At 41.2% G+C, this 13,675-nt stretch overlaps 1 protein-coding gene across 2 annotated transcripts; it reads right to left on the bottom strand.

Moving 5' to 3' along the window:
- Positions 1 to 2,829: 2,829 nt before the first annotated feature.
- Positions 2,830 to 10,431, bottom strand: LOC138961678 (lambda-crystallin-like). Of its 2 annotated transcripts, none has more exons than XM_070333349.1 (6): positions 10,334 to 10,431; positions 7,850 to 8,084; positions 7,456 to 7,617; positions 5,444 to 5,638; positions 4,908 to 5,013; positions 2,830 to 4,055 (listed from the first exon to the last, which is right to left on the bottom strand). In XM_070333349.1, exons 1-6 carry the CDS (start codon positions 10,369 to 10,371, stop codon positions 3,799 to 3,801), a joined length of 993 nt encoding a protein of 330 aa, XP_070189450.1. In that variant the 5' UTR covers positions 10,372 to 10,431; the 3' UTR covers positions 2,830 to 3,798. The 2 variants fall into 2 exon arrangements, with proteins under 2 accessions (XP_070189450.1, XP_070189451.1); XM_070333350.1 differs by lacking the exon at positions 10,334 to 10,431 and adding an exon at positions 10,087 to 10,159.
- Positions 10,432 to 13,675: the final 3,244 nt, after the last annotated feature.

Below are 13,675 nucleotides of genomic sequence, written 5' to 3'. Positions count from 1 at the left end.
AAGGTGTCCGTTTAGCGAAATCCACTTCCTCTCCATTGTATGGTTATTGCACCCTTCAGACTGTTGCTGAAACAATCAGTTCAGAAAATCATTAGTGTGTATAGACTTAAGCCAAAACACTGCAGATTTTTTCTTTCACATCTCCATCTACTTATTTGTTTTGCTTTTGTAGTACACTGACTCTCCTTTCTCAAGTAAAGAAAGAAACAAAACTAAAAACAGAGGAAACAAGCAAACAAACACCACCACCACCACCACAAACAAGAATTAAGAACCTAGCTGAAGACAAGCTGTTTTGCACAACGCAAACATGTGCATAGCTCAAAATGGTAATTAGACAAGTAGTAATTAATCATGTCTAACAGTCAATTCCAAGTGTGTTACTTTAATAACATAATTATAACAACTGAAGGGAAAGCTCGCGTGGATCACCTTCATCTTAGATTATTAGACTCAAAAATGATCTGGCACGTTTGACTCCACAAACGATAAATATCTGCTTCTTATAATTATAACCCTTCTCTTGAAACTTAAACGAGATCAACTAGACGTGATTCATAGCTAGATATGGAAGTGCAATATGTTTGAAAACTATAGCTAGCTAAATACAAATAAAAACAAGTCGCGTAAGGCGAAAATACAACATTTAGTCAAGTAGCTGTCGAACTCACAGAATGAAACTGAACGCAATGCAATGTTTCAGCAAGACCGTAGCATCGTCAGTCCACCGCTCATGGCGAAGGCAGTGAAATTGACAAGAAGAGCGGGGTAGTAGTTGCGCTGAGAAGGATAGCACGCTTTTCTGTACCTCTCTTCGTTTTAACTTTCTGAGCGTGTTTTGAATCCAAACATATCATATCTATATGTTTTTGGAATCAGGAACCGACAAGGAATAAGATGAAAGTGTTTTTAAATTGATTTCGAAAAAAAAAATTTGATAATAATTTTTATTTATTTAATTTTCAGAGCTTGTTTTTAATCCAAATATAACATATGTATATGTTTTTGGAATCAGCAAATCATGGAGAATAAGATGAACGTAAATTTGGATAGTTTTATAATAAATTTCTTTTTTACAATTTTCAGATTTTTAATGACCAAAGTCATTAATTAAATTTTAAGCCACCAAGCTGAAATGCAATACCGAAGTCCGGGCTTTGTCGAACATTACTTGACCAAAATTTCAACCAATTTGGTTAAAAAATGAGGGCGTGACAGTGCCGCCTCAGCTTTCACGAAAAGCCGGATATGACGTCATCAAAGACATTTATCAAAAAAATGAAAAAAAACGTATAGGGATATCATACCCAGGAACTCTCATGTCAAATTTCATAAAGATCGGTCCAGTAGTTTGGTCTGAATCGCTCTACACGCACGCACACACACACACATACACCACGACCCTCGTCTCGATTCCCCCCTCGATGTTAACACATTTAGTCATAACTTGACTAAATGTGAAAAGGACAATTCCCCATAGTTTTATATACTGACCTTATTTGCTCTCACTTTGACATTTCATTATGGCGTACCTCATGACTGTAGGTTATGAAACCTAAGAGGGTGTGAAGTTTAAAAGATGTAGGTTCAAAAACGATTTTTTGTTTTATATGAATGGAACATTACCTTTCTGCCGGCTATACAGACGGCCACTACTCAGTACTAAGACTCCGGCAATTGGCATGTGTCAAGACAGGCGCTTTCCCATCCCACTGCAAAATAAGACATTCTGAGTTTTGTTTTTAAATCAGCTACAGCACAACCTCAAAAGTATGATCAGCTGCGAAAAAAAAAGCAGTGCGGTGCTTGAGCATCATACGATACTAATTGTACAAACTTAAATAGATATGAAATGAAAACAATGCACAACAGTTTTATCCGCCTCGATACCAAGAACGTATCAATTTGATCGTACACAACTTTTCTGGTGCACAAGTACACACGCATTACGAAGTTTTCTCCATTTGTTTGGCACTACTATAAATGCCATGCCAACAAATACTGTTTTTTTTGTTATTAACAGTGCACACCAATAATGTTTCCCTGTTAAACATATACTAAGCGTACAACGCAAGTGCGAGAACAAACACTGCCACTGGCAATGAAGAGTTAAATGTTGTATACTAAAGGAACATAAAATGAGCGTGATTAGACTGGCGTAAACACGGTCCAAGAGTTCTTAACCAGATATAATAGACAAATTGCCAGGACGTTTAGTACAAATGAGAGTTTGTAATAAATACATGTCATTTTGATTCTCACACACACACACACACACACACACACACACACACACACACACACACACACACACTAACACACACACACATACACACACACACAAACACACACACACATACACACAAACACACACATACGTATACACACACACACAAACACACGCACACACACACACAGACACACACACACACACACACACACACACACACGCATACAAACAATGCACCGCCGTTCCACGCACACACGACGTAGAGGCGCGCGCATATTCAGTCATACGCATGCACACAATTTATTCTCTAAAACGTTTCTTTTCTTTTCATTATTTACTATTCAGACGTATATAAGTGAATGTCTTTTAGTTTTCATTTGCTCAACTGAATTCACCAGAAAATGGTTTTCTTAAGTAAGGAGTGGCGCGGGCGTGGAAACTTCGATCCTCGTCTTATGTTAGATTACAACAACAAAACACAACCAAACAGGGTTTAACACTGCTGTATCGCTGTCTGTGGTAGTGTCAAAACGAAAACATGTTGTTGTTGTAGCTAGCCTCAATCCAGATCGAGGTACATGTTTTACTTTTTTTTTAAATATATATTTTTTTTATATCCAGTCTGAATTCACTAGAAGCCTAACAGCAACCGTCATCCTAAATGAAGCAATATTACCGAAAAAGTATAGACCCTATTTGACATCTGATTCTATTTTCAAACATACAATTTGCAGATGCCGTCCTGAATTGGTTAAAGCCTGACATTAACGCGGTGAAGTCGACTTTGCAAAGAGTACCCGGCCCGCTCCACGGAGCTCGCTACACGAGGCCGGCTTTTCCTTTGGCACTGAATGTTCGGTAAAAAGACTTCGCCAACTCTTCGCCTAAAGCCGAACCGATGATCCGTCTCAGTCCAGGAGACACAGTCTTGCTTTAGCAAAAGGCCACAGAGTTAAATCATGTAACAATTTTCCAGGCAATTATTTTGAATTTTATGAACAAATTTATTGAATATCCCACTCTCTTTTTATTCAAGATCTCAGTTCAAAACATGCAAACCCCTTAGCGTTGCCAGCGACACTGGATGTATTACAGGCACAAGAAAACGGCTGAGGTACATCTGTCGCGCACGCGATGTTGGACTTTAAGCTTGTCCTTTGCTGAGTGAAGTCGACTACGCGAAGTACTAGTATACTTTACGAAGCTTTAGCCCTAGCGCACTGAGTTTTCGGTAAAAAGACTTCGCGAAGTCTTCGGGCTCAATTAAGGACCGCCTTTAACCTTCGCCGATGGTCGTGGGTCTGTGTGGACCCAAAAGGGTGTTTAATTGCAAATATCTCTTAAACTAATTGGAATTGTTTAATGAGATTTTAAGAATGCCCCAGGCACATACAAAACTCTAAAATCCTAAAATTTCAGCGAAGTAATTTAAAAAAAGATCATATTTAGACTACAAACATCGTGGGGCCGTGCGGACCCATGTTTCTCAAAGAAGGAAATGAGAAGCATGGGCCCGCACGGTCCCACGATGACTTCCGTGTGTAGTCGATAACCCGGACGGGCGAAGGTTAAGGAAGAGGTTCCAGCTTCCCCTCCTCTATCTCCTTCTTCTCCTGCAGGTCGATATCCCGCTTGAGCTTGGACAGGTGGGCGATGCGGACCTCTCGCCAACGACGACGCTCTGCCAGACGGTCGAGGGGTACCTCTTTGATCATCTCCCTCTCCACCTCCTCTGCAAGCTCGCCTCCCATCAGGCCTGCCGGGCCCATGGAACTCTGCAGGCGGAGAATGGTGGGGCCGTACTTGTCCAGGTACGTCTTGATGCCTGTGGAGAGAAAAGATGCGTACTGAGGACCCCCCCTTTAAAGACCTCTTGGTGTGGATTGATTTTGTGTATGTGACCAAGCGGAGGGATGGCCATATCTGAGATAGTGAGCGGAATCGTTCACAAAGGAAGGTCTGTGCTGGTTAAAAACACACGATGGCGATTGACCCCCAAAATCGACTTCGCTTATATACATGGTGCTCACAGCTATCCCCAGTGCTTCATTTCTGCTACTTTAGCTGCAGGCTATTTTTAGCACCCATCCTTTCCTCACTGCAGAGATAACACAGCAGCTAGTAGCTCTCTCAGTGCTATATTGCACAGAGAAGGCCGATCTCCCAGTATGTATAGCTCAAAAGCTGTTGGGTTTAAGAGGCAAGCGAGCTTAACGGTGTGCTGGCTGCAGCTGTTGGTTGCCAAACTATTCCCTCTGCTGGGCTATTTTTAACTTACACTAAAACACAAGCTAGGAACAGCCGTGATATTTTGTCTGTAGTATTTTTAGAGTGTGTTGAAAGAAGTGTGACAAAAATAGAGAAATCTACCGGACTGACTTTATAATACAGAATTTTGAATATGATGACATGCCAAGAACCATATAAACGAGGGTTTGGTAATTGAATGTGGTATTTTTTATGTCACACTTGTTTCAACGCACTCTGAAAATAGCACAGACAAAGTATTATCAAAATATGAGCGAAGACGATTTGGGGGGGGGGGGGGGGGGGGGGTCGATAGATATCATATGTATTTTAAAGTAGCGTTACAGTCGAATGCCTAAGCGTGTACGGTATGTGAAATAGAGCCTGCACATGGCCGTCTACGTCTCAGAAATGTTGCTGAGAACTGTACCTGGGCCGTTGAGGTGTCCGACCTGGAACGGTCCGAGGAAGGCGTAGCGAGGTCCGAGCCCTGACCACACGGCCTTGTTGATCCCGTCCACACCCACCACACCCTCCTGCGTCACACAACAGTCACTGCCATCATTATACGGATTGACCGCAGATGAAACACAATTTAACTACAGTAAGTCATCATACAGTAGTAAAACGAATGACAAGTAGTGACACAAAACCAAGCAAAAGCTTAGATTACGTGACCCAGATACATGTAGAATAGTCGGACGCTTTACCGCTTTCACTATCATGTGTCTTCCAATGATGTCCGGTTTACAAAATATTGAATTCGCACCATGATAAACACATAATTATGTAGTGTACAAAACAGGGATGATTCTTGAGTTCAACATCACCAGCATCATCATCAAAACCACCACCACCACCACCACCTCCATCATCATCATCATCATCATCATCATCATCATCATCATCATCATCATCATCATCATCATCATCATCATCATCATCATCATCATCATCATTTCTCACCTTTAGCAGACGCCAACTCTCCCCAAGGATGGCGAACTGCATCCTGTTGAGAACAAAGCCCTCGATCTCTTTCTTCATGACGACAGGGGCCTGTCCCAGACGAACCATCAGGGCACGTGACCGCTGCATGACGTCACCGGAAGTCCAGGGAGCCGGCACCAACTCCACAGCTCGTACGTGAAAGGGAGGGTTCACCTGGGAAAGTATTGCTGGAATAGAACCTCCCTTTAAGACAGCCGCCCATCCCCATCCCGACTTTAGGACGCTCCCCCCTTTTTCTTAAGACCCTGTTTTCTCAGATTACCTCTGTAACTTTAACCCCCATTTCTTGACTTCCTGCTTTTTAAGACCAGAGTTTTGGAGGTCATAAAGGGGGAGGGGGGTATGTATTTACTGCTGAGTAATTATAGCCGCCTTTTTAAAACTAGTATGCGTTGTTTCAGCTCATAAGATTGAAAAGGGTGTGCCATGGCTTTTGGAAACCAGATTTGAAACTATAGAAGAACAAGTCGCGTAAGGCGAAAATACAACATTTAGTCAAGTAGCTGTCGAACTCACAGAATGAAACTGAACGCAATGCAATTTTTCAGCAAGACCGTATACTCGTAGCATCGTCAGTCCACCGCTCATGCTCATGGCAAAGGCAGTGAAATTGACAAGAAGAGCGGGGTAGTAGTTGCGCTGAGAAGGATAGCACGCTTTTCTGTGCCTCTCTTCGTTTTAACTTTCTGAGCGTGTTTTTAATCCAAATATATCATATCTATATGTTTTTGGAATCAGGAACCGACAAGGAACAAGATGAAAGTGTTTTTGAATTGATTTGGAAAATTTAATTTTGATAATAATTTTTATACTTTTAATTTTCAGAGCTTGTTTGTAATCCAAATATAACATATTTATATGTTTTTGGAATCAAAAAATGATGGAGAATAAGATAAACGTAAATTTGGATCGTTTTATAAAAAAAATATATTTTTTACAATTTTCAGATTTTTAATGACCAAAGTCATTAATTAATTTTTAAGCCACCAAGCTGAAATGCAAAACCGAAGTCCGGGCTTCGTCGAAGATTACTTGACCAAAATTTCAACCAATTTGGTTGAAAAATGAGAGCGTGACAGTGCCGCCTCAACTTTCACGAAAAGCCGGATATGACGTCATCAAAGACATTTATCAAAAAAATGAAAACAACGTTTGGGGATATCATACCTAGGAACTCTCTTGTCAAATTTCATAAAGATCGGTCTAGTAGTTTAGTCTGAATCGCTCTACACAGACAGACACACACACACACACACACACACACACACACACACACACACACACACACACACACACACACACGCACGCACATACACCACGACCCTCGTCTCGATTCCCCCCTCTACGTTAAAACATTTAGTCAAAACTTGACTAAATGTAAAAACGGTGCAATGCTAACAATGCTAGTCTCGTGCGAAACTACTGATCACTTCTTTTTCCAACTCAAGAAAGGAAATGTGTAGAATCTAACCACCACCCAAAATAATGGAGGATTTTCAACAACATGGCATTACTTTTTACCCGCCCACCCTCTTTTTCGAAGCAATATTTCACAAACAGTGTGTTTTTGGAGTATGTGGGTTTTTTTGTCTCAAGAATAACAGCTGTCCTAATGACATACGATGCCGATACTTGCACAGTCTGGCGGTGACCTTACGAGTCTTCTTCCTCTTCTGGTATACGTCACCGAGACAAACTTTATTTCCGTCCTTTGTCATTTTATTTGGAGACGTACATAAGATGTGACAGATCTTCACCGTGATTCCAATTATTCGCATTTTTGACGTCTACTTACACTTTGTTTCGTTTTTGACGCCTAATATTTCTCTTTGCATGGGGGGGGGGGGGGGGACGGGGGAGGGGGGGGGGAGGCGGGGGTCAAGGAGAGACGTTTTGGATTGTTCAATCGATGTTGTATCTCATCAAGCACGAAGGTGTATGGAATGACACTGTGTACATGTAGAACTCACCGGATGCATTACAAGAAACTGCTGGCGGTGCTTCAGGTCCGCAGACAGCACAGAAGGTAGCATGGAGCTCGTGGAACTGGACAAAATGGCGTCATCTTTCATGACGTCATCAACCTGCTCAAACACTTTCTTCTTCACCTCCATGACCTCAGGAACGGCCTCCTAAAAAATTTGGAAAACACCATCAGATAACACAAGATCGTGTTCAAGGTTTGTTAGCTATTGTTTGTTTTAGCGTCCCATTTATCACGAACATTTGAGAGAGACAATTCCGTCAGCAGCAAGACAGTGACTCCCATACCAGCAACGAAACCACGGAACATAACTTCTTGACGGATCACAGCCGAGAAAATAAGAAAACTAATATGATGACAAAAAACGCTCAAGGACTCACCATTATAACGCCAGCATCCTTCACACATTCAGCTAAGTTGTCGGTCAAGGTCACATGTTTCAGTTGTTCTTCTGGGTCAAGTTTACCGCGGGAAAGCCCCTGTGAGGTCAAGGTCATCAGCTGACCTTTGAGGTCTTCAAGGACGTTGCTAAGCTGCGCACTGTCGTTGTCATGGAGACAAACCTGAAACCCTGCGCTGGAGAAGAGCAGGGCCCAGCTTTTGCCTATCTGGCCGCTAGTGCATGGGGCAAAATCAAGCAATAAGATTAAGTAACCAATTGTTTTCTAATTATTATTGAAGTTACAACCTAACGGTCAATACTTTCAGGGTCATTTCGGGGTTATTCTTATTCGAGCATGGACTTCCGTGACAAGTTTAGCACAAGAATATTCCTTAATGTAGGTGTTAAGTTGGATTTTAATCTGTAATCTATTATCTGCCTCTTTATGCATAACAGCACACACACACACACACGCACACACACCCAAACACACACACACACACACACACACACACACACGTACACACACACGCACGCACGCACGCACGCATGTACACACAAACACACACAAACACACTCACACACACACGTACGCACGCACTCACACACACACACACACACACACGCACGCACACACACACACACCCGCACACACACACACACACACTCTCTCTCACACACACACACACACACACATACACACACACACACACACGCACGCACACACACCCAAACACGCACACACACCCAAACACACACCCATACACGTACGCACGCACGCACGCACGCACGCACGCACACACACACACACTCACACACACACACACACACACACACACACACACACGCACACACACACACACACACCCAAACACGCACATACACCCAAACACACACACATACACATACACGCACGCACGCATGCACGCACACGCGCACACACACACACACACACACACACACACACACACACACACACACACACACACACACACTCACACACTGATTGACAACAAATCTAAATGAAGAAACACGGAAAAAAACAAGTTGCGTAAGGCGGAATTACTTCATTTAGTCAAGCTGTCGAACTCACGGGATGAAACTGAACGCACTGTATTTTTTTACGAAGACAGTACAGCTTCGTCAATCTCCGCGAGAAGGAAATCGCTCACCTCCCACGTGCAAAACGTAGTGATATTGACACGCCAGATTAGCGCGGTAGCGTATTGTGCTAAGCAGGAAAGCGCGCTTTTCTGTATTCTTGTTAACTTTCTGAGCTTGTTTTGAGTACAACTTATCATATCTATATGTTTTTGGAATCAGACAATGTTAAGAATAAGATGAAATCATGTTTGGATCGATTTCTTAAATTTTAATCGAAAGATTAATTAATCTATTTTCGTTAATTGTGATCACATTTTAAGAGTAAACATGACATATGTATTTATTTTTAGATTCAGAATGTGATGAAGAATACGATGCAATCAATTTTAACTCTGTTTGCGAAAAATCGATTTTAATGACAACTTTAATGAGCAAACTCATTCATTAATTTTTAAGTTTTCAAGCTGAAATGCAATACCAAAGTCCGGGCTTCGTCGAAGATTACTTGACCAAAATTTCAACCAATTTGGTTGAAAAATGAGAGCGTGACAGTGCCGCCTCAACTTTCACGAAAAGCCGGATACGACGTCATCAAAGACCTTTATAAAAAAAAAATGGAAAAACATCTGGAGATATTATACTCAGGATTTCTCATGTCAAGTTTCATGAAGATCGGTCCAGTAGTTTTCTCTGAATCTCTCTCTACACACACACACACACACACACATACACCACACCCTCGTCTCGATTCCCCCCTCTACGTTAAAAAATTTAGTCAAAACTTGACTAAATGTAAAAACACGCACATATTATGTGTTTGTGGACATGAATTAACACAAAGACACGTTCGCGCAGAGAGAGACAGAGACACAGAGACAGAGACAGAGAGATAAACATACAGGCAGAGATTGACGATATATCCGACACATCCACAGCTGAATAAACATTCCCAAACAGAGACCAGTGTGCATAAAGTAGTTGAGATAAAGGACACATATGTCAAGCCGCGCACCAGATTATTTTATCATCACTGACCTGACCTGCAATGCAAATAACGTGTTATTAAATATGCACTCCTGGTCATGTACGGTAGAACATTGAAGCCTTATAAATTATATGCACCATACACACCTACATTACGAATCAGCAGAAATGGCATGAGGGACGATCACAGCAGAAAGCAGGTGCACATTCAAATGCATGTGTCTCACAATTATGATTGAGTTACTTGAATTCCGTACGCCATGCAAAACACGGTTTGTCTAAAAATACCTGGAGGACGATCGAAACAGAAAACATGTTCACAACGCGCGTACCGGTCTTCAAATAACATAAGGATTTAATCGAATAAAAACATTAATTAATGAACATTTGTCACCTTCCAATGACTGCCACCTTCTCTCGCTGTTCCGCCATTGTGTACTTTCACTTACAACTCGTCGGCTATCAACTGATAATACGAACAGGGTCGGATTCGTCAGCATTAACTTTTTGTTCATGCACAGTTAACATACAAAGCACAAGAGCTTGTGTATAATATTATTGTATGGTTGAAGTATCCTACAGTTCGTCTTACTGTAGTAGTTCTATTATACAGTTGAACCTGTTTGTAACGATCACGAGACGAGGGTTTGTGTATGGCATCCTGAACTCAGGTAAAATGAGTTACTTCCCTTCGGGTCTCATTTATTCCTGACAGGATGCCTTGGTTTTCCTTCTTTTGAGAGGAAATCGAATTTTTTAATTTTTTTAATTTTTTTTTTTTACATATTTAGAGCTTTTCGTAATGTGTTATTGATATAAGCAGATTGGCGATCGTCGATAATGATTTTTCATGGTGTTGTGTACTTTTTAAATTACAAAGTAATTGTTATGTAAGACAGTTTCAAGCGAGCTATCTTTCGCGGATGTATTTACTGTGCAAACAACTCTAAATTAATATGCTTCTTTCCCTGTACTCAGCGTAGCATTTATCCATCCTGTCAGAGAGACATGAGCGATAGCGTGGACCGATGATTATCAGAATGTAAAGGATGGTAGTACTGTGGTTCGGCTAAAGAGAAGTTCACTTCGACCGGCACTTTTATACAAACTTCTGAGCCGAAAGCAACAATGAATGATTACACATATCTTCTTAGGTCGGTGTATAAGCTAGATGTTAGTGTATGGTTCACATCTCAAAGTGTTCCCATATTCAAAATCTGTCAAAGACTTGACAAAGTACCAAACAAACTCTACATCCTAATAATTGTGAAGTTTGTAATGAACTGGATACACTTGAGCACTTCTTTTTTCATTGTCAAGAGGTGAGGAACGTTTGGAAACTATGTAAAGACTTTATTTTTAAGCAAATTTATTATAATATAACTTTGAATGAAACAGATATATTATTTGGTTTTTGGAATGAAAATTTAAAAAACGATCAAATTTACTTTATAAATTATTGTATTTTGATAACAAAAATGACCATAGGAAAATTTAAGTATGGGAAGAAGTTAGACTTACGTATTTTATTGGAATTAGAGTTAAACATTAGACAGAAATTTATGTTTTGTATAATATAAAGTTGATTATGTTATACAGAAAGAGACCAAGGAAGAAGGATGCTCCCCGCCTTAAAGAAAAAAAAAAAATAAAAAATAAAAAATAAAAATTTAAAAAATCGGGCAAAAAATATGGGTTGAAGCATCCTGCATGCAACTGAGGTCAACAACAAAAAAAAAAAAAAAAAAAAAAAAAAAAAAAAAAAAAAAAAAAAACTCTACATCCTAGAGGCTCCTTGTACAGAGTGGTCATCTTTTAGTGGTTTTTTTTTTTGCCGAACACATTGTCTGTCTGTGAAATATTTCAGCAACACACACAAAATCTTCCGCTCGACGGTTAACAACCAGGCTCTTGAGTTTTCGTGTGTCCTTGTGGAAGTACGCTTTTATCCATGTAAAAGCCTGTGCAAAGCTGTGCGTCGTAGTTTTAAAGGATCCTTTACATAGAAAAGTAGGCTAGCCACCCTTTTAAAGGACTTTGGATACCGATCGAGAGCGAAATGGATCCTTTTTGAAGTACTGGTTGCTTATGTTATCAGTGCTTCGATTGCTAAGTTGTGTTCAACGTGAAGATTATAAATAAACGTTGGCAGAAACGATATGTGTGTGTGCTCGCGCGCGCGCGCGCGCGTGTGTGTGTGTGTGTGTGTGTGTGTGTGTGTGTGTGTGTGTGTGTGTGTCAGTGTGTGTTTGTGTGTGTGTGTATATATGTGTGTGCGGGCGTGTGTGTGTGTGTGTCTGTGTCCGTGTGTCTGTGTGTGTGTGTGTATGAACGTGTACGTGTGTGCGTGCGTGTGTGTGTGTGTGTGTGTGTGTGTGTGTGTGTGTGTGTGTGTGTGTATTGGAGTGGGGTGGCTGGGTGGTTGTGTTTGTTTCACTCCGTCTCTGTCTCTGTCTGTCTTTCTCTCAATCTCTCTCTCCCTCTCCCCATGTGTGTCTGGCAGTTCGCCAGTGATCAGTTCATTACATGCGCATTCAGGGATTCATGTCTTGACAATCATATTGAATGATTCACCGTAGAGCATATGCGTATGCAGATCGTTTAATAGCACATCAATACTCTACAAAGGGCGTTTTGATTAGTTTGCTGTTGCAACAATATGGAAGTGCACTCATTATGGAGTAATTAAAGAGCACAGTTTGGTGATTTGCGCTGGTGTTGTTGCTCTGTTGGATTGGTTTGTTTCTTCATTTTACAGTTAGGGGAGACCGGGGCTAGTCCGCCCCCGGGGCACATCCGTCTTTGTCTGTTTATTCTTACGTTTGCCACCTTTTAGTCATTCACACCATGTGGGAGTGGTGTCCCTTCTTCCCGCCATATCCTGCAGAAGTTCAGAGGTTGCGCGCCCATATATCGTGAGTACAGATCACAAAAAGTGTTTTTCTTCATTTTTGTAACATGAATGCATAGGAGTTGACTTAGGTTTTGATGCATTACCTCTGAGAACAAATACTTAGTCTTGGTGTCGAGTGAAAGTGCGTTAATTAAGGTCGAGTTCTGACGAAAGTTTTGCTTCTTCCTTCCCATGTTGTGCTCGTTATCTGGCACTAGAGTTGCCTGCCCGTGCAGGGGCAAGTCCGCCTATTTGTCATGGGGCATGTTCGCCGTGAGCAGTATGTACAACAAATGTTCATGCGCACATAAAAACTGTCTGCACATTGATATCAGCTACACATTTGTCTTGATGTAAAATAAAAAAAATCAGTCTTCTAGTTCATCAAACTCGCCAGTTATGCTACCAAAAGCATAAAAGTAGCATAAAAGTAGGCGGACTAGCCCCGGTCTCCCCTAACGTAGTTTTGTGTTACATTCTTTCGTATTTTGTCATTGGCATTTTTTAACCTAAATATTGAAGGGAATTAAAAAAGCTTTCCCACTAAAGCTTGCCCACTACTAGTCTTGTACCTACTATGGGATGAGAGCGGCGGACTTGCCCCACCCTGTAGGCGGACTTACCCCGACTTGGGGCAAGTTCGCCTACGTTAGGGTAGGTCTACTTAAAGCAGTATGTACAACAAATGTTCATGCGCACATAAAAACTGTCTGCACATTGTTATCAGCTACACATTTGTCTTGATGTAAAATAAAAAAAATCAGTCTTCTAGTTCATCAAACGCGCCAGTTATGCTACCAAAAGCATAAAAGTAGGCGGACTAGCCCCGGTCTCCCCTAGTCA

This window comes from Littorina saxatilis, linkage group LG3 (assembly GCF_037325665.1).
Source record: "Littorina saxatilis isolate snail1 linkage group LG3, US_GU_Lsax_2.0, whole genome shotgun sequence".
Taxonomy (NCBI): Eukaryota; Metazoa; Mollusca; class Gastropoda; order Littorinimorpha; family Littorinidae; genus Littorina; species Littorina saxatilis.
This window is presented reverse-complemented; position numbering and strand designations above follow the sequence as displayed.